The sequence below is a fragment of the Spinacia oleracea genome, chromosome 1 (assembly GCF_020520425.1).
Source record: "Spinacia oleracea cultivar Varoflay chromosome 1, BTI_SOV_V1, whole genome shotgun sequence".
NCBI classification, from domain to species: Eukaryota; Viridiplantae; Streptophyta; class Magnoliopsida; order Caryophyllales; family Amaranthaceae; genus Spinacia; species Spinacia oleracea.
The window spans coordinates 21,544,036-21,571,570 of record NC_079487.1 but is presented as its reverse complement, the minus strand read 5'-3'; the positions used below and the strand labels follow the sequence as shown (position 1 = coordinate 21,571,570).

The 27,535-nt window shown below is 36.7% G+C and overlaps 2 protein-coding genes and 1 non-coding gene across 12 annotated transcripts; 1 reads left to right on the top strand and 2 right to left on the bottom strand.

Moving 5' to 3' along the window:
* The first annotated feature begins 305 nt into the window (after positions 1 to 305).
* LOC130465760 (endonuclease 4-like) lies at positions 306 to 1,996 on the top strand. The gene is made up of 3 exons (XM_056834614.1): positions 306 to 529; positions 827 to 919; positions 1,146 to 1,996. Exons 1-3 carry the CDS (start codon positions 413 to 415, stop codon positions 1,209 to 1,211), a joined length of 276 nt encoding a protein of 91 aa, XP_056690592.1. The 5' UTR covers positions 306 to 412; the 3' UTR covers positions 1,212 to 1,996.
* TRNAM-CAU (transfer RNA methionine (anticodon CAU)) lies at positions 1,876 to 1,947 on the bottom strand. Its single transcript has one exon. It is a non-coding gene; the product is annotated as a tRNA-Met (tRNA).
* Positions 1,997 to 2,457: 461 nt separating the features above from the next.
* LOC110778584 (uncharacterized) lies at positions 2,458 to 24,655 on the bottom strand. Of its 10 annotated transcripts, none has more exons than XM_056835159.1 (8): positions 24,524 to 24,621; positions 9,520 to 9,558; positions 9,238 to 9,391; positions 8,914 to 9,002; positions 5,790 to 5,829; positions 5,605 to 5,677; positions 5,382 to 5,447; positions 2,458 to 2,821 (listed from the first exon to the last, which is right to left on the bottom strand). In XM_056835159.1, the coding sequence occupies exons 5-8, from the start codon at positions 5,819 to 5,821 to the stop codon at positions 2,744 to 2,746; spliced, it is 249 nt and encodes an 82-aa protein (XP_056691137.1). In that variant the 5' UTR covers positions 5,822 to 5,829; positions 8,914 to 9,002; positions 9,238 to 9,391; positions 9,520 to 9,558; positions 24,524 to 24,621; the 3' UTR covers positions 2,458 to 2,743. The 10 variants fall into 10 exon arrangements, with proteins under 10 accessions (XP_056691137.1, XP_056691140.1, XP_056691138.1 ...); XM_056835162.1 differs by having other exon boundaries at positions 9,327 to 9,391; XM_056835160.1 differs by having other exon boundaries at positions 9,470 to 9,558; positions 24,524 to 24,609.
* Between the last annotated feature and the right edge of the window lie 2,880 nt (positions 24,656 to 27,535).

Below are 27,535 nucleotides of genomic sequence, written 5' to 3'. Positions count from 1 at the left end.
AACGCCTAGTTAACACCGTTAGCCATTAAGGTTCATTAAGGATATTTGATGTAAGAAAACGAAACGTCAGGGGTATTTGATGAATACCTGAAATTACAAGGGTATTTGGTGAATAAACTCAAAGCTATGGGGTATTTTATTATAAATCTGTTTAATAAACTATTATTGCTGCACGTTGTGTTGTGTTGCCGTCCACCGTGATTCATACACCGTTTTAAAAAATACTTTATAGTACAAAGTTATTTTGAATCAGTTTCATCTTCATAGTCCACGAGTGTAATAAACTAATTCAAATTCCTGTGAATCGATCTCAATATAAACAAAAATATTGGAGTTCATTTTATATTTATTTGAGCCAAATTAAAGTATTATTTGGTTTGTACTTTTGGATGGTAATTTCATAAGCTAAGCTATGGACTCATTGAAGCTCAACTGGATTGCTGCAACCCTTACGTTTCTGCACTTGTTTCCATCAACTCTAATTTGTTGGGGACAACATGGCCATTATTCAACTTGTAAAATAGCAGAGGTAAGTTATAAGTATTAATGTACAATAATACAATATTGACGTGTCAAACGGGTTGGTCGGATCAGATTCGTGCCATTTCAATTATATTTTTCGGGTTTGTAGTGTATTTGAATCAGATTCACTTTCAAATTTGATCGAATTCTCGGGTCATTGGTGCTTATGGATTTTGGTCAACCAAGAAAAGAAAATATTGAGGTGTTTGGATAATACATTAATATTGCTATTGCTATTGCTATTGCTATTGCTATTGGTTTTCAGGAATACGTGTATGTTGCTAAATGAACTTCTATTCCTTAGGTATGGGATACATCAATCATCGATTCTGGCTTGGACAGATTTTATGATTCGAATCTGACGACCATGATAGAAGCTATTTTGAGAAATATCACGGTAGATTTCTTCATTGCATTTTTCTTTTGATCATATAACACTGTGAAACACAAGGACCATATATATGACAGTACATAGTAGATCAGAGATGTAGTTTCGCTTTTCTTTAATGTTTCCTCCTGCTTCTTTTATATACCGTGTAACCTAATGTGATGAATGTAGAACACGAAAGTGTTACAGTATTTCTTTGTGCCAAAATCTTTACATATTTATATAATCTGATCAGGATGACTGGTCCTATGAGATCAACTTCTGGGAAAGATGCCCCCATATAGTCTGTCCTATTCCGTAAGTCTGATTCCACTCTTGATGTTGCATGTCAGAGTTAGTTTATGAGCTCATCAGAAGTAATTTGTAAATACAAACTTGTGCGAGTACACATCTGAGAGTAATTCTTTGGCTTGCAAATACGCATACAAGAATGCCACACCAGGAAGCTACTTGGAAGGTATACATTCTTAAACTGCAACTTTTGAGCAGTATTTCACCAAATGTCATGATCGAGAATAATGAAAGATTGAAAGATGATTAGATGAGCATACATTTTCTGATGAAAGAACATATAAAGTATCCTACAAAAGTAAATAGAACCATTCATTGTGGAACGAAAAAGAGTACCTTTCGGTATGACTGTATGATAATGTGATCTCCTAAACTGGTATACTTCCATTTGTTTGTCATAGATGAAAACTTCCATTTGGTGATACTGATGTAGTCATGTAATTCAGGGAGCTTACTATTCTAAATGCCACAAACAATTTAGTTACAAAATAGTTAAGCATTCAGATTAAACTTTGTTTATTGGATATGATTTTGTGTAATATGCTCTTCTTTCTTTGCTGTTCAATTTACAAAACTAAACTTGAAATATCAAATGAAAAGCTAATGATCCTGCAGTACCCTTGGTAGAGGTTACAAAAAAAAGGGGTGCAAGGAAGCTTTTCTCTTATATTTTGTATCAGAGCCAGGTTTCGATCCTGGGACCTGTGGGTTATGGGCCCACCACGCTTCCGCTGCGCCACTCTGATTTGGTGATAACATTCTGCACTCTTTCATATAAGTTATATTATAATTCTATCACCTGAACGTCTCTCACTGTTAAATCTTTTATACACGTTTTTATTTTAGAAGGCTTCCTTTCACTGATATAAGTAAAATATTTTAATTATTCTTTTCTTTAGATACTACTACGTATTAATTTAGGATGTGGATATTAGTAATACAAAGTATGATATTGCAAATGTGAAATTTTCTGGTTTCTCGTTGATTGAAGATCGTTCATGTTTATCAGAACATGAAAACCTTGCTAGTTGCTACTCTATGTTCATGTTTGTGTTCAATCTAGCACTTGTTCCTTTACATTTGTGAAAATCTATAGGGTGTGTTACTGTAATAATGGCAACGAGATCAGGTCATAGACATAGGTAGAAATCCGTCCTCCGGTTAAAAGCAGATCCACTTGTAGCTACATTGAGATATTTTCATTTTCATTTCCCTTTTCAGCCTCTCCCTTCCTCTATTTGTAGCACTGAGAGATGTTCCCCATAAGGGAAATTTTTGCTTTCAAATTCAAACCCAAAACAAAATGTATAAAAAAAAATTCTTGTGTATATACAGCTTTATACAAGACATGTTTAAAATATCTCAAAATATCTCTAGTAACCTCATTTATAATCGTTAAACGGGAAGATTTAAACAAAAAATCAATTTTGTTAAGATCCCTAGACTTCTGAAGCTGAAAATCATCCTACAACTACATTGTTGTTCCTTTTTGCAGCTACTAGCTGACTGAAGCTGATCTCCTCTTGTGAAAGTGACTGTTGTTCAGTACTTGCATCGATCCGCTTGTGTATTAGGTTCTTCATTCTCTCCATCATCAAATGCCATTTTGTTCACTGCACTCTGTAAAGTGTAAAATGGTACAAATAGTTGATCATCAATTGAGCTCTTAAATATTAGGCAACTCAGAATTCTACATAAGAATAGCAAGACAGAACAACTGAAAATCCCGCAATAAAGAAGGGAAAGAAGAGGGGATTTTACTATGTTAAAGAACCATATAGCAAGTAGCAAGAGGGATTGCAGCAACTCCAGTATTTCTATGCCTATGCGACCAATGTTAAAAAAAATATGTGTTGAATTTAAGGTAAGTGAACATATTAACACCACTTATAGTATACAAGTGTGTATCCAGACAAACTGTGAAAGCACCTGAAACCCAGGACCAGGGGTGATGAGTCTAAATTCTAATGGAGCTGTAGAGTAGCAAATTTGCTTCGCACAAAGACAACAATTGCAGAATACCAGGTAAGGTTATACAGTAATCTTATCTATTGACCATTTTCCAAGACAGTATCTGGTAGCGAGGCCTAATTTCATCCAAAAACCTGACACAGATATCAACATCATTTGATACACAAACTGGTAATTCGAAAGTAAATGTAAAAACAAGTGCGCTTAAGAAGTTAAGAAATGAGGAGTTCAAATAATGGAATTACAGTGGCATAAAGGTGAAAGGGTTTTGAAGCTAAAGTTGAAAGAATGCTAATGGCAGCCCCACAGAAAACCTCTCTAACACTCTTAGAGTCTTAGAGTCAGATCATAATCGGCATACTGTTTTAAGTGGTGAAAATGGAATCAACTAAATGTTTCCATTACCTATTGTTTTGTACTAGATGTGGGGTAATGCACTCTATTTCCCAAGGGTAACCATTAACGGCCACATTACCCTGCCCAACTCTATGGTAACAAAAATGTTTCCCTCCTCGATCCCTAATTTGATACGACTACTCATACGAGGGTTTATTTTCCTTGGGTATCTCCTCGATACCTAATTTGAAACAAGGGATTATTTTCCTTTGGGCATACCAAATAACTAATCATGGTAACATACAACATTACCCTTTCTCCCTTATTAAGTGTTTCCATTACATTTTTACTAGATTCATACCAAACATGAACCAAGTAAAAACACTTAAACATGCTCGTAAAAGTAAAAGAGAGTCACATACTCAGTTACTCACATGAAGTGGACAACCTATACGCTAATCAACAGATTTTGAACAAATCGCATATCATACGTATTTAACATCAAGATGTAAACAACTGAAACCGTAAAGTAAAACCATAAAACATTAATATGTAAGAATGTACTCCCTCCATTCCTTTTTGTTGTACCCATAAGGAATGTTGGGGGTATTTTAAGAAAACTGAATCTTGGGTTGTATTGGGATATGAGTAATGATTGGGTGTAAGAATAATGATTGTGTGTAAGAAAAAGAATAAAGTAAAGAGAGAGAAAGTATTAAATTAATTGGGGAAAAAGTAGATATTTATTAAAGTATTGAATAAATTGAGTTACAATTTCTGTCACATGGACAAACCCAGAAAATTCAAACCAAAAAATCGACAAAAAATCAACCAAAAATTCGGAAAAAATCAACCCAAGATTCGACCAAATATAACCAAAAAATTCGACCAAGATCAAGGCAAAAAATCAACCAAATCAACTCAAAAATTCGACAAGAAATTCGACCAAAATCAACACAAAAAATTCAAACAAAAATCAACCCAGAAAATCGATAAAAATCAACCCAAAAATTCGACCACAATCAACCCAAAAAAATAACAAAATTCAACCCAAAATTCGACCAATATCAACGAAAATAAATCGACAAAAATCAACCAAAAAACCATACCAAAATCAACCCAAAATTTCAACAAAAAATAACCCAGAAATTCGTAAAAAAATCGACAAACATCAACCTAAAAAATTCGAAATAAGGCAAAAATAAATTCAAACCAACGTGATCTCAATATCACGATTTTGAGGATTTAGAGGCCAAATTCGACCATGAAAATTCTAGATCTAGAGTTTTCATGGTCGAATTTCACCATCTAAAGCCATAATACGCATTCTACAGCTTTTTCTGGCGGGTGGTGGTGGCGGAGGTGTGGTGGTGGTGGCGATCTAAAATTTCACCTCCAGATCTTAAGAACAGAGATATTGTGGAGGAGAGAGAATCTTAGAGTTTTAAGAAATCAGAGATTTTAGAGGAGAGAGAGAGAGAGAAAAACGTGAGAGCAAGTATGGAAAATGAAGAACAATTTGGGGTTCTTGAGAGTTGCAGAGGTTTTGGAGGAGAGAGAGAGATAGAGCAAAATGAGAGGAGGAAGGAGAGAAATGAAGAGAGAGAGAGAAATGAATTTTGTCATGAATTCATGATAGGGACGGTTCAAATGGGTGGGGAAATGGGGAAGATTTAAGAATAAAATAAGAAAAGTGGTGAAATTTAGGTGTGAATAAGAGTAGAATCTTAAGGTTTTTTGGTAAATAGTGGGGAATCTTAGGGTAAATTGGTAAAAAAACTATGGCCAAAAATAGTAAAGATTCAGTAGGGGAACAACAAAAAGAAACGCCAAAAAAGGAAATGGGAACAACAAAAAGGAATGGAGGGAGTACCTTTTTATTCAAGCCCAAAGCAGATGTGAGCTCAAAGAACTTACGCATTAGCATTTCTTCTTCTACCTGTAAGTCTAATGAAATTGTTATTAACAAGATCATGCTTAATTGCTTAAACTTATCCAAAAAGAAAAACAACAGAAATTACTACGGTGTTCTAACATTATAAGTTCCAAAATCTAACATTAAACATAAAGATTGACAATTAAAATAGTAAAGAGACCTGCAGCCTATGCAATTCATGAGACATTTTCTTATAAGCATCGTCAAGCAACTCATTCTGCTTCTCAAAATGCCTACAAAGGCAAAGTTATAACCAATAAATAAAAAAATAAAAGGATTTTAAAGAAAGTTAATTAAAAAAAAGATTGAGGAATAGTGCATCAAAAATTAAAAGAAAAAACATACTTCAACATCTCTGCAGCGTTTTTGGGATCCATGAGGTTTTCTAAGAAAATAGAGAAAGTAAAATAATTAGCACAATCTAAAGGAGTTTAAGGGAGAAAGAAGATTTCCTCAACAATAGACATTGTTAAGAAGCCCTAAACCCTCAAACAACCCACTCCAACCCTCAACCCTCCTCCACCACAGCGCATCTCCACCAAGATTGAATCAAGCAAGAAAGGAAGAAAGGGAATAGATCTAAAACCTAACTTATTACAGAGTATTTATCTTGGTCAAGGTTTATCCGTATTCCGTTGTTCGAGGCAACGAAAGTGTTAGGGGTTTTTTTTGGTGCGAATGAACCAAAAGGGCAATATAAGTTATAAATTGGGGTGGGGGAATCGAACATGTGACCTATTGTACACAAATCCTCAGTCTTAACCACAAGGCCAAGACCTTATTGGTAACGGGAGTGATAGGTGATACACAAATATAATCACACAAAACACGAGGCTGTCGGTTGCCTGCTTGTGAGAATTTTCCATTAATCAAACAAAGTAACTTTTTAACCACACATAAATTGGACCAAATTGATTATAATTGATTGGCTGCATTCACGTACAGACAGGAAAAACAGTGGTGACAACAATTCACCAGCCATCAAGCAAACTATTTTCCGAATTCGACAAGCTTATACTAATCGGTAAAGGGAGCTCTCTATACTTTGGAAAAGCATCGAAAGCAATGATGTACTTCTCATCGATGGGTTGCTCACCACTTAGACCTATGAATACGGCTGAGTTTCTTCTTGATCTTGCAAACGGAAACATGAATGACAAATCAATTTCTTTGATTTTGGAAGACGAATTCTCACCCACAAATTCAAGAGAAAGACCATCATCACTTGAAGGCCATGAGGTAATTAAGTCCTAGCAAAAACCCTTTGAACATTTTCTGCACAAACTTCTATCTATGTAAACATTAAGCAGTATTTTGTGGAGGCCTATGAATCAAGATCTTCTAAGATAGAAAGTCAAAACTGTCAATGTCTACAATTCAACGAAGTGAAATGAAATCGAGTTAATCAAAGGAGCTGGGAGCAAGTTGGTGGGATCAATTTCGCATTCTTCTAAGCAGAGGGATTAAGGAAAAACGACAAGAGTATTTCAGTAGCTTTCTGTGTAATACAAGTTATTTCAACTGCTATGAGTACTAGTATAGTACCCGTGCGATGCACGGTTTAGAGCAACTCCAATGGTGAGCTACGAGATGTTGTGGCTAACTTTGCCACGTCAAATTTCTAGCTACAATTGATTAAAACTACAAGTTATCACATTGGTAGGCTACAACACTTTGTAGCTCCCTATAATATTTAATTTAAATAATTTATTTATTTGAGCTATTTTTTTTTTGAGCTACGTAGCCCAAAATAGCTACAAGGTTTTAACAGCTGCTTATGTCATTGTTGTACCAATGGTGGGCTACCTGCTCACATATTCATTTTTTTTGTGAGCAGGTCCATTTTATAACCATTGGAGTTGCTCTTATAAGCTACATATTAATTTTGAATAAAAGTCAAATTATAGTTACAAAATATTATCATTAATAGAGCTTTCGTATGTATTCTTCTAATTAAATTATCGATGGATAGATTACCATGTTCATCACCCGTATATAAAATAATTTTCAACCCTGTTCATCACTTTGTAGTTCATTTTGTAGATTGTATGATATGAGCTCATTTTGTAGTTCTTTCAATATACTACATCAATAAAATTAATTAAGCTCATTTTATTGGTTCAATTAATATACTAAGAAGTACATCAATAAAATTAATTGAACCAATAAAATTAACTTTTGGTTGTAAACTTTAGGATTATCCATGACATCTATGTAGTTGCAAGATTTATTATGGCATATAGAAAAGAAAGGAAAAAAAATCACTTTTTGTTTCATTGACTAATTTAACATACCTTAAAAAATAGTGCGTAAAGTTAAGGAAATTAAGTGATTTGTTTAGTTAACAAAAACACGTAAATAGTATTGCATTTCATAGTTAATTAGTTTTATGTCTCATAAGTTGATTGAGAGAGTTGCTATGTATGGGAAGAAATAAATTGTAATAATGAATCGTATATATTGTAATAATTTATATTTTTTCATAATATTTTTAGGATGTTTATTATCTAAGGAATCCTTAAGATTTATCATGACAATCTATAATATTTTCTTTGTGCATATTTTTCCTTAAATAAAACAAAGTATTGTTAACCAATAATTTTAATTATTTTTTAATTAAAAGAGAGGCGAATCAATGAGTGACATTTGTCATCACCACATTCATGAACACAAATTGTTAAATGGTATCACTCTCTATCTCCTTTCTCTCTACCTATTTTATTGTTTTTTATTCAATTTTCTCTCTTGAACACCAAAAAATTGTTGTTTGATAAACATGCTCTTAACCTATCTTTGCAATTGCCTTGTTTATCACAAAATTCATGCTTCTTTGAACTAAAATTCATGATTTTTCAGGTATGAATCTACTCAGAAATTGAATATGGAACTTAAAATCAACCTCAAATCATATTGAGAAGTAAATGGATGGAGAAATTACTTCCAACAAATTATAAAACAAAAGAAGCGCGAGGTTTACTTCATAAAGAACAAAAGATTGAACAAGTGATCACTAAGGAAAGTATATCTAGTTGACGTGATCACTGAGGTTTAGAACTTGGTCTTAGTGATGGAACCGCATACCGTTACCAACTTAACCAAGTGGAGCTACACCAAAGAACTTGCATCTTCATGCAAAATGCTAATAGATTATTTTGCCACCTATTAGACATTATCATGGAAATACTCTAGAAATCCCCGAGTCTTGATCAATTGTAAGTATTTGCAAGTAAAGTGGCCACCAACCCCAATACCAAAAAGGAAAGAAGAGGGAGGGTGAGAGGAAATTAATTTGGATAAATATTTATAGCTACATTACATAATACATTTCTGTTAAACTTAAATAACAAGGTGTTTTGAAATCAGACTAATGCAACTGGTATAAATCCTTGTATTATCATATTAGTAGTTTCGATCCATTTAGCCTTTAGCATCATACTCCCTACTTATTTACCTTGCACCGTGAACATACCTTAATTCACGCCACAAAACATTAACTTGTTGACTCTGATCTCCTTCCATAAGTCCTCGGAAAATGGTCCACAGCCTTCAACAAGAATGCTGCAACATCAAAGCAAGATAGTGATGTCAGAACTAAGAGCAAATCCAAGATTTCTAAATTGAGAGATAATAAAATTTAAAGGAGCTACATCTTATTTGTTTTATTCTTTCTTAAAACGAGGATCATATGACCTGTTAATGTATTCCAGAATACAACCTTTTGTTATAATCGCAACACAAGTTGTCAATAAATACCCATGAATGTATTAAATTAACAGCACAATCAATTACGTACTACTATGAAAAAGATCGAGTGAAGTAGATGATTGTGCTGGAATTATCTACTTGACGAAATTCTAATAACACCGGACAATTTATTAGTACTTGGGTCTGAAATGGTTTTTCGGTATTGGCTCCTTGAGAATTTTGTTCATTGCGTCTAGTGATCCCTGCACAAGACATATATGTTTGTGAGATCCTTTGTAAACCTGGAAAATGAACAACAAAACACCATTTCATCATTGAACTTGATTATATCAGCATGAAAGGGAACCGATCAGAGAACATGGCTCGTAACCATTAGCATAGTCAGGATCTGTCGCTCTAGTTTGAGATGCTGCAGTTGCAAACATTACAGTATAAGTTGTCTTGTATACTCTATATTCTATAAACGCGAGAACATGCGTTCTATATAGGAGAAAAAGGCGTGAAGAACAAACTACATGTAGCTAACTATTCAAAAGATCCACTACAAGAAAGTTTTGCAATGAAACCACAATGTATGGTCTCCAAAATGTGGGCCTTGCCTTAAGAAGAGTTAATAGACTTTCATGTCAAAGGTTTTTTCTGCTATAGGTAAGCTCGCGAGAAATAGAAACATTACCACCCATGTTCAGCCATACAAACATTAGAAACATTACCACCTATGTTCAACCTAACGTCAAAGAAATAGAAACATTACCACCTATGTTCAGCCATACAAATACAGCACACAAGAGCGCTTAAGATATAAGCAATAGCTTGAAATATAAGCAATGAGTACGAACTTACAAGGGTGTTTGTAGTGATCAGTGACAACATAAAACAGAGAGTTAGAGACTGCACATTCTTGGCTCATGCCACATTTGAAACCCAATCAGCTTGGTACTTATCACACAAAGATACATACATATATATATATATATATATATATATATATACATACTTATATATATATAGGGTTAGGATCTGGTGAGAAGTGTTCTTATGGTGAGAATTGTGAGAAGCAACATGAGCCGTTGGATCGAGAAATGTGCGGACAAGATTAGGTACTGCAAAATTAACAAATTTCCAACCTACAGCGCTACTTGTTGATGCTCAATCAGTCAATCGTCATCTTCTTTATTCTCCCTTTCTCTCATCCTTCCTTCATCCAAGATACTCCTATAAATTAAAATCATATAATCTCTTTAATTCCCATAACTTTTTAATTGAAATTTATATGATTTGGTGTCTGTTCATCGCAATTTGATTGGAAAATTGAAATCGGTAGGATCATGTAATTTAAATCCGATCGGTGATTTGGTTGTGAGCTACACTTTTTTCTCTCCATTTTCTATCTCCTCTTCAAGCACTCATCCATGGCTGCCATTTAGAGAAAGTATCTACTGTAGATTATTGATGTATCTGTACTTAGAAGTTTTATGTATCTGTAATAACTTCTTAATGTATCTCTAAAGGGAACCGAATGTATCTCAAAAGAAAACTCAATGTATCTATACTTTCTGTGGGTATAGTGTAGAGGAAGAGAAATAAATAAGTAACAACAATGGAAAATCAAACCTCAACTTAAAACTTTATGTTTAAAAATTGAGATACATCAACTATACATCACAAGTACATTGAAAATACATTGCAGATACATAGAAAATACATTATAGATACATCAAAATTGTTAGTTTCACAGAGTTCCTCAAGAAGGGGGTGAATTGATATTTTACGGTTTTACAAAAATTAAATTACTGGGAACAGAAACAATAAAATATGCAAGCGAGATTTAGCGTGGAAAACTCTCTATGCCCAATAGAGAGGAAAAAACCACGGCCCCTTTGGGGACTTAAACACATTCACTAATTAGGCAAAACAACTCAGTTTCTTTACAAGCCTAATCTACTCGGGCCACAATCTGTTAGTCGCCTCTGACTACAGATGACCAGGAACAACCCCTCGTTGTTCCTTCCCTTACAGAAACAGTCCCTCAACTGCTTCTCCTCACAGATCTCTTGTAAGATCTTCTCTCTTGCTCAAGTAAGCCTGACTCAGGCTTATCATACAATATCTCAACACTTTTGACTGAAACAAAGTAATATTAAACTTAATACTAAATACTAGATATAAGACCACGTAACAAATACTGCTCTATATGGGAACAGGAACAGACTCTTTAAAGATTAAGACTTTAAGGGTAATACCTGAAAGCTTCCGGTTAATGTAAATAAGTCTGATAAAAACTTTCGCAGAGAACTTAAGGTGTATATATAGGAAACAAAGAGTTTACCCTAGATTCTAATTCAACCCAATTTAGGACTCTTTTCAAAAGATATATTTTCGCAAATAACATCTTTAAAACGCGTTTAGATAAACTCAATCCTTACGGATTGAGAGTTGTGAATTAACTTAAAACGTTTAAGAGTTTAACCTTAAGTAAAATAGTAAAATTAGTTTTGTAAATCGACACTTATCTTTTATAAAATAAAACTGATTTAGGACTCTATGAAATATTCTGTTCCCATACTAAGCTGTATTTGTTTCTACTGATCTTATACCTTTCTGGACTCTAATTGACTTGCTGGGCTTCATACTCCTTGGCCCATGATTCAATCTGTCCATACTCTTCAGACTTGTATTCTTCATGATGTTGGACTTAATTTCCACGCTGCTTCACTTCTTGCCTCGTTCTGTACTTGTCCTAGCTTATAGTGACTTGCTCCTGTCAATCCTTATTTCAACAATCAGTAGAGTGTAAGCTTGTCATCATCAAAACCCAGGAATCAACAATTTCCCACTTTTTGATGATGACAACCTTACAGCTTAATAAAATTAAAATATATAAGAATGACTGAGGAATGGAACATGTAACCTGACAGTCAAGTACCAAGATCAATCTTAGCCAGGTACAGAAGAGTCACTGAGGTGTCGAACCTATGTATAGACACCAATAGTTTTGAACACATGTTGCCCCTCTTAATATCTTCCCCCTTTGGAATTATCAAAAAGGGTGCTAGGGAAAAACGGTTTCTCGACGGAGAGGAAAGAACATATGTGAATTATGTTACCCTTCCAAGCAGATTGACATCATGCAGCTCAAGTCGGTCAACTAGTTTGACCGCACCCCTGCAAGCAAAACAAGGAAAACGCAACAAAGAGCACAATACAAGCAACCAATTCTACAAGTCAATGTGGGTCAACTATCAGAACGTAGGAAAAGCGCACTAATGATCATTAGTCATAAACTTGGCGCATCAAAACCAACCAAAAAAAATTGTTTAGAGAGCAAACAGAGATGAAATTGTTTTTGAGATAGCAGAATTATAGGGGGTGGGGTAAGATCTGGTTGTAGCAGGGTCAGGGTTGGGGTGCATCATCATCAGCAGGAGCCACCTCTTCTATCACCATGTCAGCTAGGCGCTCCGTCATGTCATTGAAGAACTCAGCCTGGTCCTGCTGCATCTTGTGTATCAGCTCCTGTAAAGATGTGACAGCAGACATCAAAACAATATTGTCTAGCTGCAGTTGATCTACCTTGGTCATTAGGAGCTGAATTGAGCCATCTGGTGAGGGAGCAGCAGACTGAGTTTCCCCTTCCTTGTCCGAGTCAGAATCCTCAACCCGGTACACCGGAGGTGCGCCCTTGGAGGAACTGGCGAGACGGCTGCTACGGCGAATAGGCTGAGTGGACACAGGGGAGAGATGAGGTTGTTGAACATGTGAGGCAGATGGTTTTGGACTTTGATGTTTTGGTCCCGCATTGTGAGACACATCCTCAGATTGACCCTCTTCGTCTTGACAAGGAACGGCTACCTCTCCCTCTTCCTCAGAGAAGTCCTCCTCATCATCGACATCTTCTTCTCCCTCTTCCTCCTGAGGTGTAGTATCTCCCACATTCGTCTTACCAACACAGACGACTCCATCAACTACACTCAGGCTAATCCCATTCAAGCAAGCTTTGTTAAGGATATGGGCAGGAGTAAGAGGTTCAGCTGTGTAACGAGTAAGGTCAACCCCAACCTTTCTCATGATGAAGGTAAGAAGAGACCCATACCCAATCATATTGTTCTGGGAGACGGAGTGAGTGAGATGGGAGATAAAAACGACAGGAAAGTTTATTTGACGCTGAGATTCTAGGAGAAAGATGTAGATCAGATCTAACCTGCTTGCCAAAGCACGTTTGTCATGACGCGGAACAATATCCCGTCGGACCACATTAAAAAGGACCTTTTGAAAAGGAGTGAGGAAAGACTGGTTGAGAGCTTTTGGGTGCTTCCCTTGACCACCAAAAATGAGTAAACTTCCTTCATTGTTGCACCCCCGAGCTCAATTGGACCTTTACCCTTGTGATAGACTTCCTCTCCTAACACAGGGACTTTGAACCAAGACCCTAATTTCTCAGCATCGAAGCTAAATTGCTTCCCATTAACTTCAGAACTACAAACTCCCTTTTGATTGACAAAGTTTGAGCAAAATTCCCCCATTGCTTCTGGATACATGCAAGCTTTAGAACAAACCTCAAAAAGATAAGTCCAACCTTGAGACTCGATCGACTCCAACAACTCTACAAACCCTATTTCCCGACACCAACCAAAATCTATGCGAAGACCAGGGAGCATACGACCGGGGGGAAAATAGAAAAATTTTGTGGGTTCGAGTTTTACCTTCTTCTCAGCTGGAAGATGAGGTTCCCCCTGAGTCAAAGCAGCGACTTCCTTCATCAAGACCAGCTTTCGTTTGGTGGTGAGTTTTGCAGTTGATTTTGTGGCTGGTGGTTTGGGAGTTGGTTGTTTGGGAGGCATTGTTTCTGGATGAATGGTTTGAAGAGGTATGACAGTGATGATGGGTGTAGAAGGAGAAGATGAATTTGTAGGGTTTGGGAATTGAAGTTTGTAGAGGGTCATGATTTTATAGGGAAGGCTGTTGCGATTTACTAGGAGAGATAAGTGAATTTTGAATTTTAAAATTGGGGATTTGATAAGAAGGAGGGGACGTTCCGAGATTTTTATAGGCGGAATGATTGGAATGGGAAGAGTTTTGGTGTTGGGAATCGGAGTGTGGGAAGCGTGTTTGAGTGAATAAAAATGGAATAGTAATGCATGCACCGGGTTTTGTAAGATTCGATGAATCAAATTAAATGCTTTCCATTCATTTTTAGTATTCCCACTTAGACCTCGAATTGAAAGCAAGTATTGGAAACAAGTGCGATTACCTTAATAGTGTGCAGACGTGGCTGTGGTAATGCACACAGCTGGATTTTGCAATCTGAGTCTGATGGTTAGTCCATTCATGAAGAAAAGTTTTATAAATAAAAACAAGGAAAAAACGTAATATAAATACTTTTTTTTTTTTGTGTGTGATATCCAGTGAAGTTAGAAAGTAAGAAAGGGCAACAGTTATCATTGTATTCGTATCATACCAAGTTCTAACCTTAGCTTGTCGTGTTTGTCCCTGTTAAGTGGTTTGGTCAAGATGTCAGCTATGTGATCTTCTGTGGGACAGAATTCAAGTTTGACCAGTTCCTTTTCCACATAGTCTTTTAGAAAGTGATGACGAATGTGAATGTGTTTGACTCTTGAGTGGTGGACTGGATCTTTTGATATGCAGATAGCACTAGTGTTGTCACACAGGATAGAAACACATTTTAATTTCATACCAAAGTCTCTAAGTTGTTGCTTGATCCATAGCATTTGGGAACAACATGAAGCAGCAGCTACATATTCAGCTTCTGTTGTGGATAATGCCACGGTGTTTTGTTTCTTGGAAGCCCAGGAGACTGCACATGCTCTCCCTGATGTGCTTTTTCTGTTTACTAAATCACCTTCATAGTCAGCATCTGTATATCCTTTGAGATCAAAGTGATGATAGTTAGGGTACCATAGACATAAGTCATCTGTTCCTTTTAGGTATCTTAGAATTCTTTTGACTGCTGTGAGATGGGATTCCTTTGGATTAGATTGAAAGCGGGCACAGACACCTACACTGAATGCAATGTCTGGTCTGCTTGCTGTGAGATAAAGTAAAGAGCCTATCATACCTCTGTATCTTGTTTGATCAACACTTTTACCTTCTTGATCCTCATCTATTCTTGTAGTTGTTCCCATTAGTGTGTGGTTGATTTTAGCCGACTCCATTCCATATTTCTTGATGAGGTCCTTTATGTATTTCTGTTAATGTATCATGATGCCTTGTTCCGTTTGTTTGATTTGAAGACCTAGGAAGAAGTTAAGTTCTCCCATCATGCTCATTTGAAATTCTTGCTGCATTAAGTCAGAGAATTCCTTGCAAAGATCTTCGCTAGTAGCACCAAATATAATAGGAAAAATTGATATTGACAGTTCCAACTATGGCCGTTTAACTTTTAAAGGTCCCAACTTTTGATTATTCTAGAGTGGTCTCAACTTTAAGGTGTGTTTTCCAAGAATGGTCCTTTGGTTTATTAAACTATTAATTAAGTTGATTTAAGCATATCATACTGTTCCATTTACTTCATTTAATTAAAAAATATGATTATTGTACGAGAGATATGAGTGTTAATTAAGTTATTTAGCACTTAATTTTAACTAAGGGACCATTTTTGGAAAACACTCTCTATAGTTGGGACCACCCTGACATAATCAAAAGTTGAGACCTTTTAAAGTAAATCGGCCATAGTTGGGACCGATAATATCAATTTTTCCAATATAATATCATCAACATAAATTTGAACTATTAGTATATCTGTATTTCTTGACTTAAGGAACAGGGTTCTATCAACTTTACCTCGATTGAATTTATTGTCTAGTAGGAAGTGAGAAAGTCGTTCATACCATGCTCTTGGAGCTTGTTTTAATCCATATAGTGCTTTGTCCAGCTTGTACACATGTGAGGGGTATTCTGGATCTTCAAACCCTGGTGGTTGTTCCACGTAGACTTCTTCCTTGAGATGTCCGTTTAGGAACGCACATTTTACATCCATTTGATAGAGTTTGAACCCCATGTATGATGCGAACGCTATAAGTATACGTATTGCTTCCATTCTGGCAACTGGAGCAAATGTCTCTTCAAAATCTATCCCTTCTTGCTGATTGTATCCTTTGACCACCAATCTGGCTTTGTTCCTAGTGATGGTTGCATGCTCGTCTTGTTTGTTTCTGAATACCCACTTTAGACCTATTACTCTGTTGGCTAAAGGTGTGGGCTCAAGATGCCATACCTTATTTCTTTCGAATTCATTGAGTTCCTCCTGCATGGCAATGATCCAATCAGAGTCAGTTAGTGCCTCTTTATAATTTTTAGGTTCAATCATTGATAAATAAGCATAAAAAGCACAAAAGTTTTTAAGTTGTGATCTCGTTGTTGTTCCTCGTCCAAGATCACTAATTATTTGGTCAAGTGGATGCGAGCTTTGATGTTTCCAAGGTCTGGGTTGGAATGGTGTAGAGGCTTCTTCGGCACGCTGTTCTGTTTGAGCATTTGGTTATGTGTGATCCTCATTTTGCGTTTGTTCTACTTCAACTGTTCCTCCTTCCGGCGTTTCAACATCCTGTGTCTGTTCTTCTATTTGAGAAGTCCTTCTTACTTCTTCGTCTTCAGTTTTTCTTGTGAGTCCTAGTTCGAAATTTCCTTCAGGAGTTGTACCTGTAACAGAGTTTTGGGAGTCAGTTTCATCAAATATAATATGTATGCTTTCTTCCATGCACATGGTCCTTTTGTTGAATACTCGATATGCTTTGCTGTTCGAAGCGTATCCCAAGAATATAGCTTCATCACTTCGTGCATCAAATTTTCCCAGTTGGTCTTTTCCATTGTTGTGGACGAAACACTTGCATCCAAAGATTCTGAGATGTGTAATGGAGGGTTTTCTTCCTCTATATAATTCATATGGGGTTTTGTTTTTGATTGCTCTAATCAACACTCGATTTAGCACATAGCATGCTGTGTTTAGAGCTTCGGCCCAGAAACTTTTTGGAAGTCCACTAGCAATCAGCATTGTCCTTGTCATGTCTTCAAGAGTTCGATTATTTCTTTCTAACACACCATTCTGTTGAGGAGTTCTAGGTGCAGAGAAGTTATGATCTATTCCTGATTCTTTGCATAGGTCATCAAATTTCTTGTTTTGGAATTCAGTACCATGATCTGATCTGATGTGGACCAGTTTGTGATTGCTTTGTCGTTGGACCCTAGAGGCAAATGCTACGAATTCTTCAAATGTTTCTTCCTTGCTGGCTAGGAAGATTACCCATGTGTATCTTGAGAAGTCATCTACAATTACAAGCACATATCTTTTTCCACTTCTGCTTTGAGTTCTCATTGGTCCACATAAGTCCATGTGGATCAGCTCCAGTGGTCTTGTTGTACTGATTATTCCCTTTGACTTGAAAGAAGTCCTTACTTGTTTTCCTTTGATACAGGCATCACACACTGATACTTTTGCGAACTTGGTATTCGGAAGACCTGTGACTAAATTTTTTGAATTCAACTTGTTCATTAGAGAGAAACTAGCATGACCAAATCTTTTATGCCACAATAATGGATCATCTTCAATAACACTGAGACAGGTCAGATTGGAGTGAGGAACAGAGTTAAGATTAACCACATAGGTGTTCCCTTTCCTCTGTCCCTCTAAGATCATTGTATCAGTGTTACTGTTGATAATCAGACATTTATTCGAGAAGAATTTAGCATAATTTCCTTTGTCACAGAATTGAGAAATGCTTAATAAGCTATGTCATAGACCTTCAACTAAAAATACATTATCGATGGAGTGAGACTTTGACTTACCGACCTTACCAATCCCAATGATGTTACCCTTTTTATTATCGCCAAAAGTCACACGTTCCACCTTCATAGGTCGTGAGTGAGAGAAATCTGTTTCTGTCTCCTGTCATGTGCTTGGAACAACCGCTGTCTAGGTACCATGTGTTGTTCCCCCTCACTTCGACCTGCATCAGATTTTTAGTTAGAGTTTTTAGGAACCCAGCATAGCTTGGGTTCCTTGCTTGGAATCAAATCGCTTTTCTTTACCCATTTAGTTCTGGTGTGTTCTATGTTCTTTTCCAAGCTTCGTTGGTTTTTGGGACATGAGATTCTGTAGTGACCAATTAGACCACAGAAGGAGCATACTATGTCACTATAGAGATCTACTCTAGTCTTCCTAGGTTGACGTTTCTTATAGTTGAAACCTAGTCCTTCTGTGCGTTTGGTTCTAGCTTCTTCTATCCATTTAGGTGTTCCTTCTATTCTGTGTCTAGTCTTTCTAGCTAGTTCATCTTCTAGTTTGGTCTTTTCTTGGTGAATCTTGACTAGTTCCAGTTGAGTTCTTTCTAGTTCATCTTTGTAAAGGCTTTTAGTCTTGGCTACTTCTAGATAAATCAGTTCTTGTTTTAGCCAGATGTTTTCACTTCGTAAGGCTTCACAGATTTCTTTTATGTGGAGGTTCTGATCAAAGAGGTTAAAGAACCGTTTGTCTATATCTATGTTAGTATTTTTTGTCCATTCTAGCTCATTACTAAGTTCTTTTATGGTGGTCTGGTGTTCTTTATCAGAGTCTAACTTTTCTTTCAGTAGATCCTCATAATCACTAGTGAGACAGGAAAGTAGGTCAAACAATTCTAACTTGGAAAGAGATTCAAGTTTATTTTTAATTTGAGTGAGACTTGCCTGGAATTTTTCAGATTCTGAGTCAGATCCATCTTCTTCATGTTCAGCTACAAGGCATAGGTGAGCTGTTTCTTCGTTGGGTTGTTCCTGTTCCTCATCCGAAGAAGTGTCTCCCCATGCATCAATCATGGCCTTTCTCATGTCAGTTTTGGAGAATGAGTTCCTGTTATCTTTGAATCTGTCTCTGGTTGTTTCCTTTCCTTTTCCTCGTTCTTGATCCCAGAGAGGAAATTCCCTAATGCGATGTTCCAAGTTTCCACACTTATGGCATCCAGTATCAGTTTTGGAGAATTTCTGGTTAGGTTTCCCTCGGTGATCTCCATCTTTATAGTTCCTGAACATTCTTCTGAATCTCCTAGCAAATAGAGCTGTTTCCTCATCCTCTTCAGAGTTTTCATCATTTTCAGTTTTTAGAGCAAGAGCCCTATTTTTGTTATTCTCTGAAGGTCGTGCATTTAGTTGCAGTTCATGAGTCAGGAGGGATCCAGCTAGTTGTTCCAGGTTAAACTTGGTGAAGTCTTTAGTTTCCTGAAGGGCAGTTACCTTGGCCATCCAGGGATCCTGTGGAAGACTTCTTAGAACTTTTCTAACTTGTTCCTCAGGGGTTATGATTTTTCCAAGAGAGTTCAATTCATTGATGATGTTAGTGAAGCGGGTGACCATGTCTTGAATTGTTTCAGAAGGTTTTATGGTGAACAACTCATACTGGTGCATTAAAAGATCAATCTTTGATCTTTTGACTTCGTTTGTTCCTTCATGAGTGACTTGGAGCAGATCCCATATTTGCTTCGCATTCTTGCATCCCATTACTCTATTGTGCTCGTTAGGACCTAGTCCACAGTGAAGAATTTTGACAGCCATGGCATTAAGCTCGAGCTTTTCATAGTCGGCTTTGTCAAATTCAGCAATCGGTTTAGGAACGGTTTCACCAGAGGTGTTTAGCTTAGTGACTTGGAAGTCTTCAACTTCAATGACTCTCCATACTTGATAGTTCTCAGCTTTGATAAAGATCTCCATCCTGTTTCTCCAGTAAGAATAGTATTTGCCACTAAACATTGGAGGTCGTTGTGTTGAGTATCCCTCTTCGAGTTTCTCAGTTGTGTTCATAGCTTCAGAATCGTTTTTCCCGACAGAATTACCTGCAGTTAAAGGGTTCTGGCTCTGATACCAATTGTTAGTTTCACAGAGTTCCTCAAGAGGGGGGGTGAATTCATATTTTACGGTTTTACAAAAATTAAACTACTGGGAACAGAAACAATAAAATATGCAAGCGAGATTTAGAGTGGAAAACTCTCTAGGCCCAATAGAGAGGAAAAAACCACGGCCCCTTTGGGGACTTAAACACATTCACTAATTAGGCAAAACAACTCAGTTTCTTTACAAGCCTAATCTACTCAGGCCACAATCTGTTAGTCGCCTCTGACTACAGATGACCAGGAACAACCCCTCGTTGTTCCTTCCCTTAGAGAAACAGTCCCTCAACTGCTTCTCCTCACAGATCTCTTGTAAGATCTTCTCTCTTGCTCAAGTAAGCCTGACTCAGGCTTATCATACAATATCTCAACACTTTTGACTGAAACAAAGTAATATTAAACTTAATACTAAATACTAGATATAAGACCACGTAACAAATACTGCTCTATATGGGAACAGGAACAGACTCTTTAAAGATTAAGACTTTAAGGGTAATACCTGAAAGCTTCCGGTTAATGTAAATAAGTCTGATAAAAACTTTCGCAGAGAACTTAAGGTGTATATATAGGAAACAAAGAGTTTACCCTAGATTCTAATTCAACCCAATTTAGGACTCTTTTCAAAAGATATATTTTCGCAAATAACATCTTTAAAACGCGTTTAGATAAACTCAATCCTTACGGATTGAGAGTTGTGAATTAACTTAAAACGTTTAAGAGTTTAACCTTAAGTAAAATAGTAAAATCAGTTTTGTAAATCGACACTTATCTTTTATAAAATAAAACTTATTTAGGACTCTATGAAATATTCTGTTCCCATACTAAGCTGTATTTGTTTCTACTGATCTTATACCTTTCTGGACTCTAATTGACTTGCTGGGCTTCATACTCCTTGGCCCATGATTCAATCTGTCCATACTCTTCAGACTTGTATTCTTCATGATGTTGGACTTAATTTCCACGCTGCTTCACTTCTTGCCTCGTTGTGTACTTGTCCTAGCTTATAGTGACTTGCTCCTGTCAATCCTTATTTCAACAATCAATAGAGTGTAAGCTTGTCATCATCAAAACCCAGGAATCAACAAAAATTCTAAGATAGTTAGAAACTTATTTACTTCCATTAATGTATAGAGGAGAGAGAAATTAAGAAAGTTTGTCAATGACCTGAGGAATAAGTACCTTTTGCATACTAAGTTTATCTTATGTTTTATGGAATAAGAAGTACGGTGTATTCGGTAGGATAGAGGACAAGCACATGAGGACAAACTTTTGATACACGTTAGGCAGTCAATCACGTGGCTAATTTGTGAAAAATCACCAAAGTTACCATGAATGACGCGTGTTTATTTTCCGTCGTTAGATTAAGTAGATCGATCGGTTGTAAACACTTCTCACCTAATATGCACTTCTTACCTGAGCCTTCCTCTCTCTCTCTATCTTTATATATATATATATATATGTATGTATCTTCATGCTGATATATATTAATTAGAATAAGTATAAGGCATTAGACACCCAGGCAATTAAAGAAACCTCCAAATCTTCTAGCTTCCTGATTGTAATCAATCAACTTCTGTCAAGTGAAATCAAACCTGGAAAAGGGATCTCATAATTCTACGTTTGGACAAAAACCTTCCTAATCAGGATTTTACACCTTAGCGTATCATTTTCATACACTGGTTCCTTTATTCTGAAGTTGAGGAGATTCATATTTGTTTGTAATTTAGTGCTACAACTGGTGTTTAGGTTTTAGTTAGGCTTTGTTTTAGTTTTTAAAAGATTTGGTCTTTAAGGTTTAATTTATTCTGCATTATGTCTAATTTAACTTCCTCTTGTGCTTCCTGGCTTCTTTGAAGCTACACCAAAGAACTTGAATCTTCATGCAGAATGCTAATCGATTATTTTGCCAACTATTAGACATTATCATGGAAATACTCTTGCTTTCGAGGATGGCTTTTGAGACCTATATGTTATGCAGCAAGTCATAGGAAGGAGGTGAAGATACCAACCACCGTTACCTGGTTTGCTAGTACGAGACTGGATACGGGTTCGGAATTTGCTATCTAATTTGACAAATTAGATCAAAATTGTACCATTTTCATGTTATAATTCGCCTTTTTCGGTTCGCAATTCGTGGGGTTGATTAGAGAATTGGGTAACACTGATACCAACCCATAACACTAAGAGTCACAGTTCAAACAATCTCCAAAAGGACCAGCATAACCCGCATCCCATAAGCTGTTTTACATCTTAGAAAGAAATTGGTTTAATTTAAGCTGCAAACTTGATTATACACCTGATGCAGTTTCAATACAATACAACCCATATAACAGAAACCACAAGAACAATCCAGTGCAACAAGGCCCCGGCATGAGCTCAAAGTAATTGGGGTATCTTAAAGACTCTTGACACCTATGATGCTCGGACTCGGCTCATCACCCCTCCGTACCGGTGTCGACACGACGCGACCCGGGTGCGGACACGGAATCCGGATCGGACCCGCCGGAGAGAAAGTGGACTCGGCATTCACTAACCCTAGATCTAAAATTGAATCTCAAATCCAGCAAATCAAGCGCCGAAACCATAGGGCTTTTGTTCGGCCTGAAAAAAAAAGTAGATCGGAACCACGTAGGTGTCGGGTTTCTTCTCCGGCGAAGGAGGCTGTCTTCTTCTTATCGTCGGCCTTTTTTTTTCTTTAAAACTGTCGACCGTTTGTTTTCTTGGTTCTGTTTTTTTTGTTTTTACGTGGGGTTGGGTACTGGGTAGGTGGAAGATAAAGTAGTCTATTTAATTCTGCCTCTTTTTTTGTTTTTACTTTATTTAAAAAATGAGTAATAAAGTGTGGTATCTTTATCTGGTCATTTATTCTGCCTCCTTTTCTGGTTTTAATAATAAAGTATGCATCTTTATCTGTGGGGACTTTAATTTTATTTACTGAAATTTGGGAAAGAGTTTGACTAACCAGTACTTCGTAGTTCGTACCAAAAACCAAAAAAAAAACTAAACCACCAGTATTTTTTTTAAAAAATCCGCAAATAAAAATTAAAAAATCTTTATCTTATTTTGCAATGTCGTATCCCCGAGTCCATATACAAGTTTCGGACCCTTTTAAAACGAGTCCCCGAGTCCTTGATTTTTTAATTTCTCATGTCCGACACTCGGACCCCTTACCCGGGTCCGACACCCGTACCCGAGTCCGAGCATCCTAGCTTGACACCACACAAAGTCTCAACCCAACATTTGTTACAATCAAGGAAAATAGACCCATTAATGGAAGTCATCAAAGAACCGCCAATTCTTATTTTCGAAAATCCATGGGTAAGCACACTCTAGTCCTTAGTAACATTTCTCTATTAGTAACTCTACCCCCCATTCCAAAACGACAACAATGCGCGCTTAGAGAGTGATGAAAATCGAAAGATGTACATTAATTTTATTACTTACAACCATTTCTCATATTCCAAATACAATCAAACCCCGTAATTCGATATTTTAACTATATAAGCATAAATTCTTACAACTACTATGTTCACACAAAACCAAAAAACTATATTTTGGGTGAGCACTACTACAAAAATGAGAAAAGAGATCCTCTATAAAAGACCCATTGATTAGGATGACGGGTCTCTTTAATATAAGAGATCTAATATCATAGGTAACGACTCTCTAAAGTGTTAAAGGGCCCACCAATTCGTGGAGAAGAACAAAGTGAAAGAAATAAAAGACCCACCGTTTAGGGCAACGGGTCTCTACTGTGTCAAAGGGTCCCACCACATGTCCGCATAAAATAAAATGAGAGAAATAAAAGACCCATTTTTAAGCTCGAGCTCAGATACATTCCATTTTCAGCAACTGATATCCCCAAAGGAAAGCATTAACACGACATTTAGCGAAGAATTCATCTCCCTATAGCTTTACAAATCACAAATTTAACATAAACCCAACTCAACACTCTCATTTCTTCTAACATAAATAAGCTTAATTACTTTGAAATCAATCAAATTCAGCAAACCCCCTAAAAGGACAAATTAACTTAAAAGACATGATCTTGCACCTCAATTCATCTGTTAACTCACTATTGCCTTGTTTATCACAAATTCCATGCTCTTTGAACTAAAATTCATGATTTTTCAGGTACAAGTCCACCAAGAAATTGAATTGGAAACTTAAAATTAGCCTAAAATCATATTGAGCAGTAAATTGATGGATAAATTACATCCAACAAATTGTTAATAAAAAAAAGTGCGATACTTACTTCACAAAGAATAAAAGATTGCCCGAAACGTCGGGGAATTTGGAAGTAAAAATCATTCGAAAAAATAGAAAATAATTAAACTAACATTGAATTAAGCAGAGAAATCCAAAGTGAGATACATCAATATAATTAACAGATTAAATGCAAAATCATTCGTAACATTAACAGCAATAACAAAAACTAAATCCGACAAAACAATTGAAATTAGTAAAGAAAAAAAGGTGATTAATATCTAAAGAGCTTACCGTAGGGGTTGAAGAAGATGGCGAATTGACGATGAAGAGGAGAGAGAAACAAGTGTGGAGCAAGTTCTGGTAACTGATGAGAGGAAGCCAGGAAGGAGAAGGGGTTAATCAAAGAAAGACGACAGATCTTTAGGTTTGCAAACATATGAACACGTGTAAGAGCCCTTCCGAGTTAATCTCGTTGATTAGGAAATTTTTCCAATCAAATGGCATTTTCGTCAATAATTGATGCTTTTATTACGAAAATTTCATTAAATTTGGGTTAAAGTACAGTGACATGTCATCAAATGTGGGCCACATGTACGGTCATTATTGTATTTTCATAATACATCATCAACTATATAATAATACAGTCAACAGCTCGCAATATACAATAAGCTTTTACTGATAAACAATTCACAACTATAAATATACAGTTAATTACTTACCAATAAACAATATTGCATTTTAGCAATGCATCAGCAGTCATAAAATATACAGTCAACGATAAGTTGTATACAATCAACACCGAGTAATATGCAGTCAATAACTACAAATATACAGTCAACACCTAACATTATACCACCTGTAGTTTCAAGAAAAATATTTACGAAAATGCCATTTGATTGGAAATTTTTTCCAATCACTGAGATTAACTCGGAATTTCTCCACGTGTAAGCATCATATAAACAAGGGCAAGACAGTAATTGTAGACACCTACTTTTGTCCCCATTTCCGAAAGGGAAGGTTCGATGATGAGAACATAAATCTCCACTTGGCAACGCATCTCCTATAAAATAACGAATCTCGATCACCCTTTTCATTTCAGCCAAACCTGCTATTTATAGAAACCTGCTAAAAATAGTAACTGCCATAAAAGGTAGTTGTTAAAAGTGGCAAGTCATAAAAGATAGAAACCTGTCAGAATTAGGTGTTGCACTCCAACATAAATCCTAGAAGAGATAGAATTTACAAAAGGAATTTTGTTCCTGGTATAATTCGAAAATAAGAGTTACGTATTAATTAAAATCCTAACGAACCTAGAGTTCGTAACGGGCCCAGACGCATTCCGTCATAAAGTTAATACGCACTAAAAGACTCGGATAAGTCTCAAAAGCTACGTGTTCTACGAGTCCAAATCTGACAAGGAAACACGGCCCAGACCCTATTTTCAACGCCTGGTTCTGGGCGCCGAAATCTTCGGCGCCCAGCCCTGGGCGCTGAAAATACCTGGGGACCGTGTTGTCTCTGAATTCTTCTTGGATTCATACTCTAAAAATTTATCTTTCCACAAACTCTTCCCTATAAATACAGCCTCAAAACCGACGTGAAAGGGACACACAATTCATAATCTGAGTATTGACTCCAACCCTAAGCCTAAGCCGCACGCTGCGAAATTGATCCCGCGTGCTGTCGCAATCGACCCAAAAGTCGAACAGAACGTATCCTGTTCCTTGTAGCTGAAGAATTAAGCCCGGATACTGGAACCTTGCTTGGAAACTCGAGATTCGTTAAATAAAAGGAGAAATAGCAAAGCCAAAGTGGTTAGTTTTATGAGAACCACAACGCACCTCTCAAGGGTGCGTTGTAATGTGTCCCTTCGTATGATTTAATCGCTTCCATCACCCTTTTATAAAACTATTAAACTATTAATTTGATTGATCTATCACGCCTAATAAAGATAATACCTTGGACAATTGAACTATCATGCTAGGTACCTTAAATCAATCTAAACAAGATAATCACGATCGGTTTAGTATTATGTGTTGCATCTTGCTAAAATCAATTCAGAATAGTTTAATAGTTAACGCATGTCCCTTCAATTATTTATGCTGAGCTAGTAAGGATATTCTGCCTCTGGAGTTATCGATGAGCACTCCTCTCGGTAGTTACAGTCCCCCGAACTCTCAATCTCTGCCCTGCGGGTGTACGTTGAGCGATCCCCACACCAGGGATCACAAGGGAACCTATGGCCGTCGTGGTCGAACATAATTGCACCCCCTTTATGTCACGGTAACCGGGTTTTGTCAGTTTTTCTCATTGTCGTTAAAAACTGAATGTCGACTCCTATATTACTAGTCGATTGGGTGTAAACTCACAGGAAATCCAATTACACTTGATCTGACAACGTCACGCCCACGAGGGACGAGGTCACGCATTAGCCTCGTGCTTTTTCGACTCCCTCACAGTAATTATACTGTTATAAGGAAAATGACAAAAAAAAAACATGAAGAAAAATGAGGTCATTTCAGTAATTCCACTATGCTGTGAATAGTAACCACCCACTCCTTGCTTTTAAAAGGGTATAAGATTTAGGACTCTGTAATAAAAATGATAGATATTAATTGGCCAAGTTGCCAAATGAAATCCAGTGACGCTTCTTTTTGTCAAATCAAGTGTAATTGGATTTCCTGTGAGTTTACACCCAATTGACTAGTAATATAGGAGTCGCCATTCAGTTTTTAACGACAATGAGAAAAACTGACAAAACCCGGTTATCGTGACATAAAGGGAGTGCAATTATGTTTGACCACGACGGCCGTAGGTTCCCTTGTGATCCCTGGTGTGGGGATCTCTCAACGTACACCCGCAGGGTAGAGATTGAGGGTTCGGGGGACTGTAACTACCGAGAGGAGTACTCGCTCGTCGATAACTCCAGAGGCAGGATATCCTTACTAGCTCAGCATAAATAATTGAAGGGACATGCGTTAACTATTAAACTAATCTGAGTTGATTTTAACAATATGCAGCATATAATACTAAATCGAGCGCGATTATCTGATTTAGATTGTATTAAGGGACCTAGCATGATAATCCAATTTCCCAAAAATATTATCTTTATTACGCGTGATAGAACAATCAGATTTAATTAGTTTAACAGTTCATAAAAGGGCGAGGAAAGCAATTAAATCATGGAAAAGGGACACATTATGACGCACCCTTGAGAGGTGCGTCACGGTTCTCAGAAAACTAACCACTTTGACTTTTCTATTTCTCCTTTTATTTAACGAATCTCAAGATACGAGACATGAT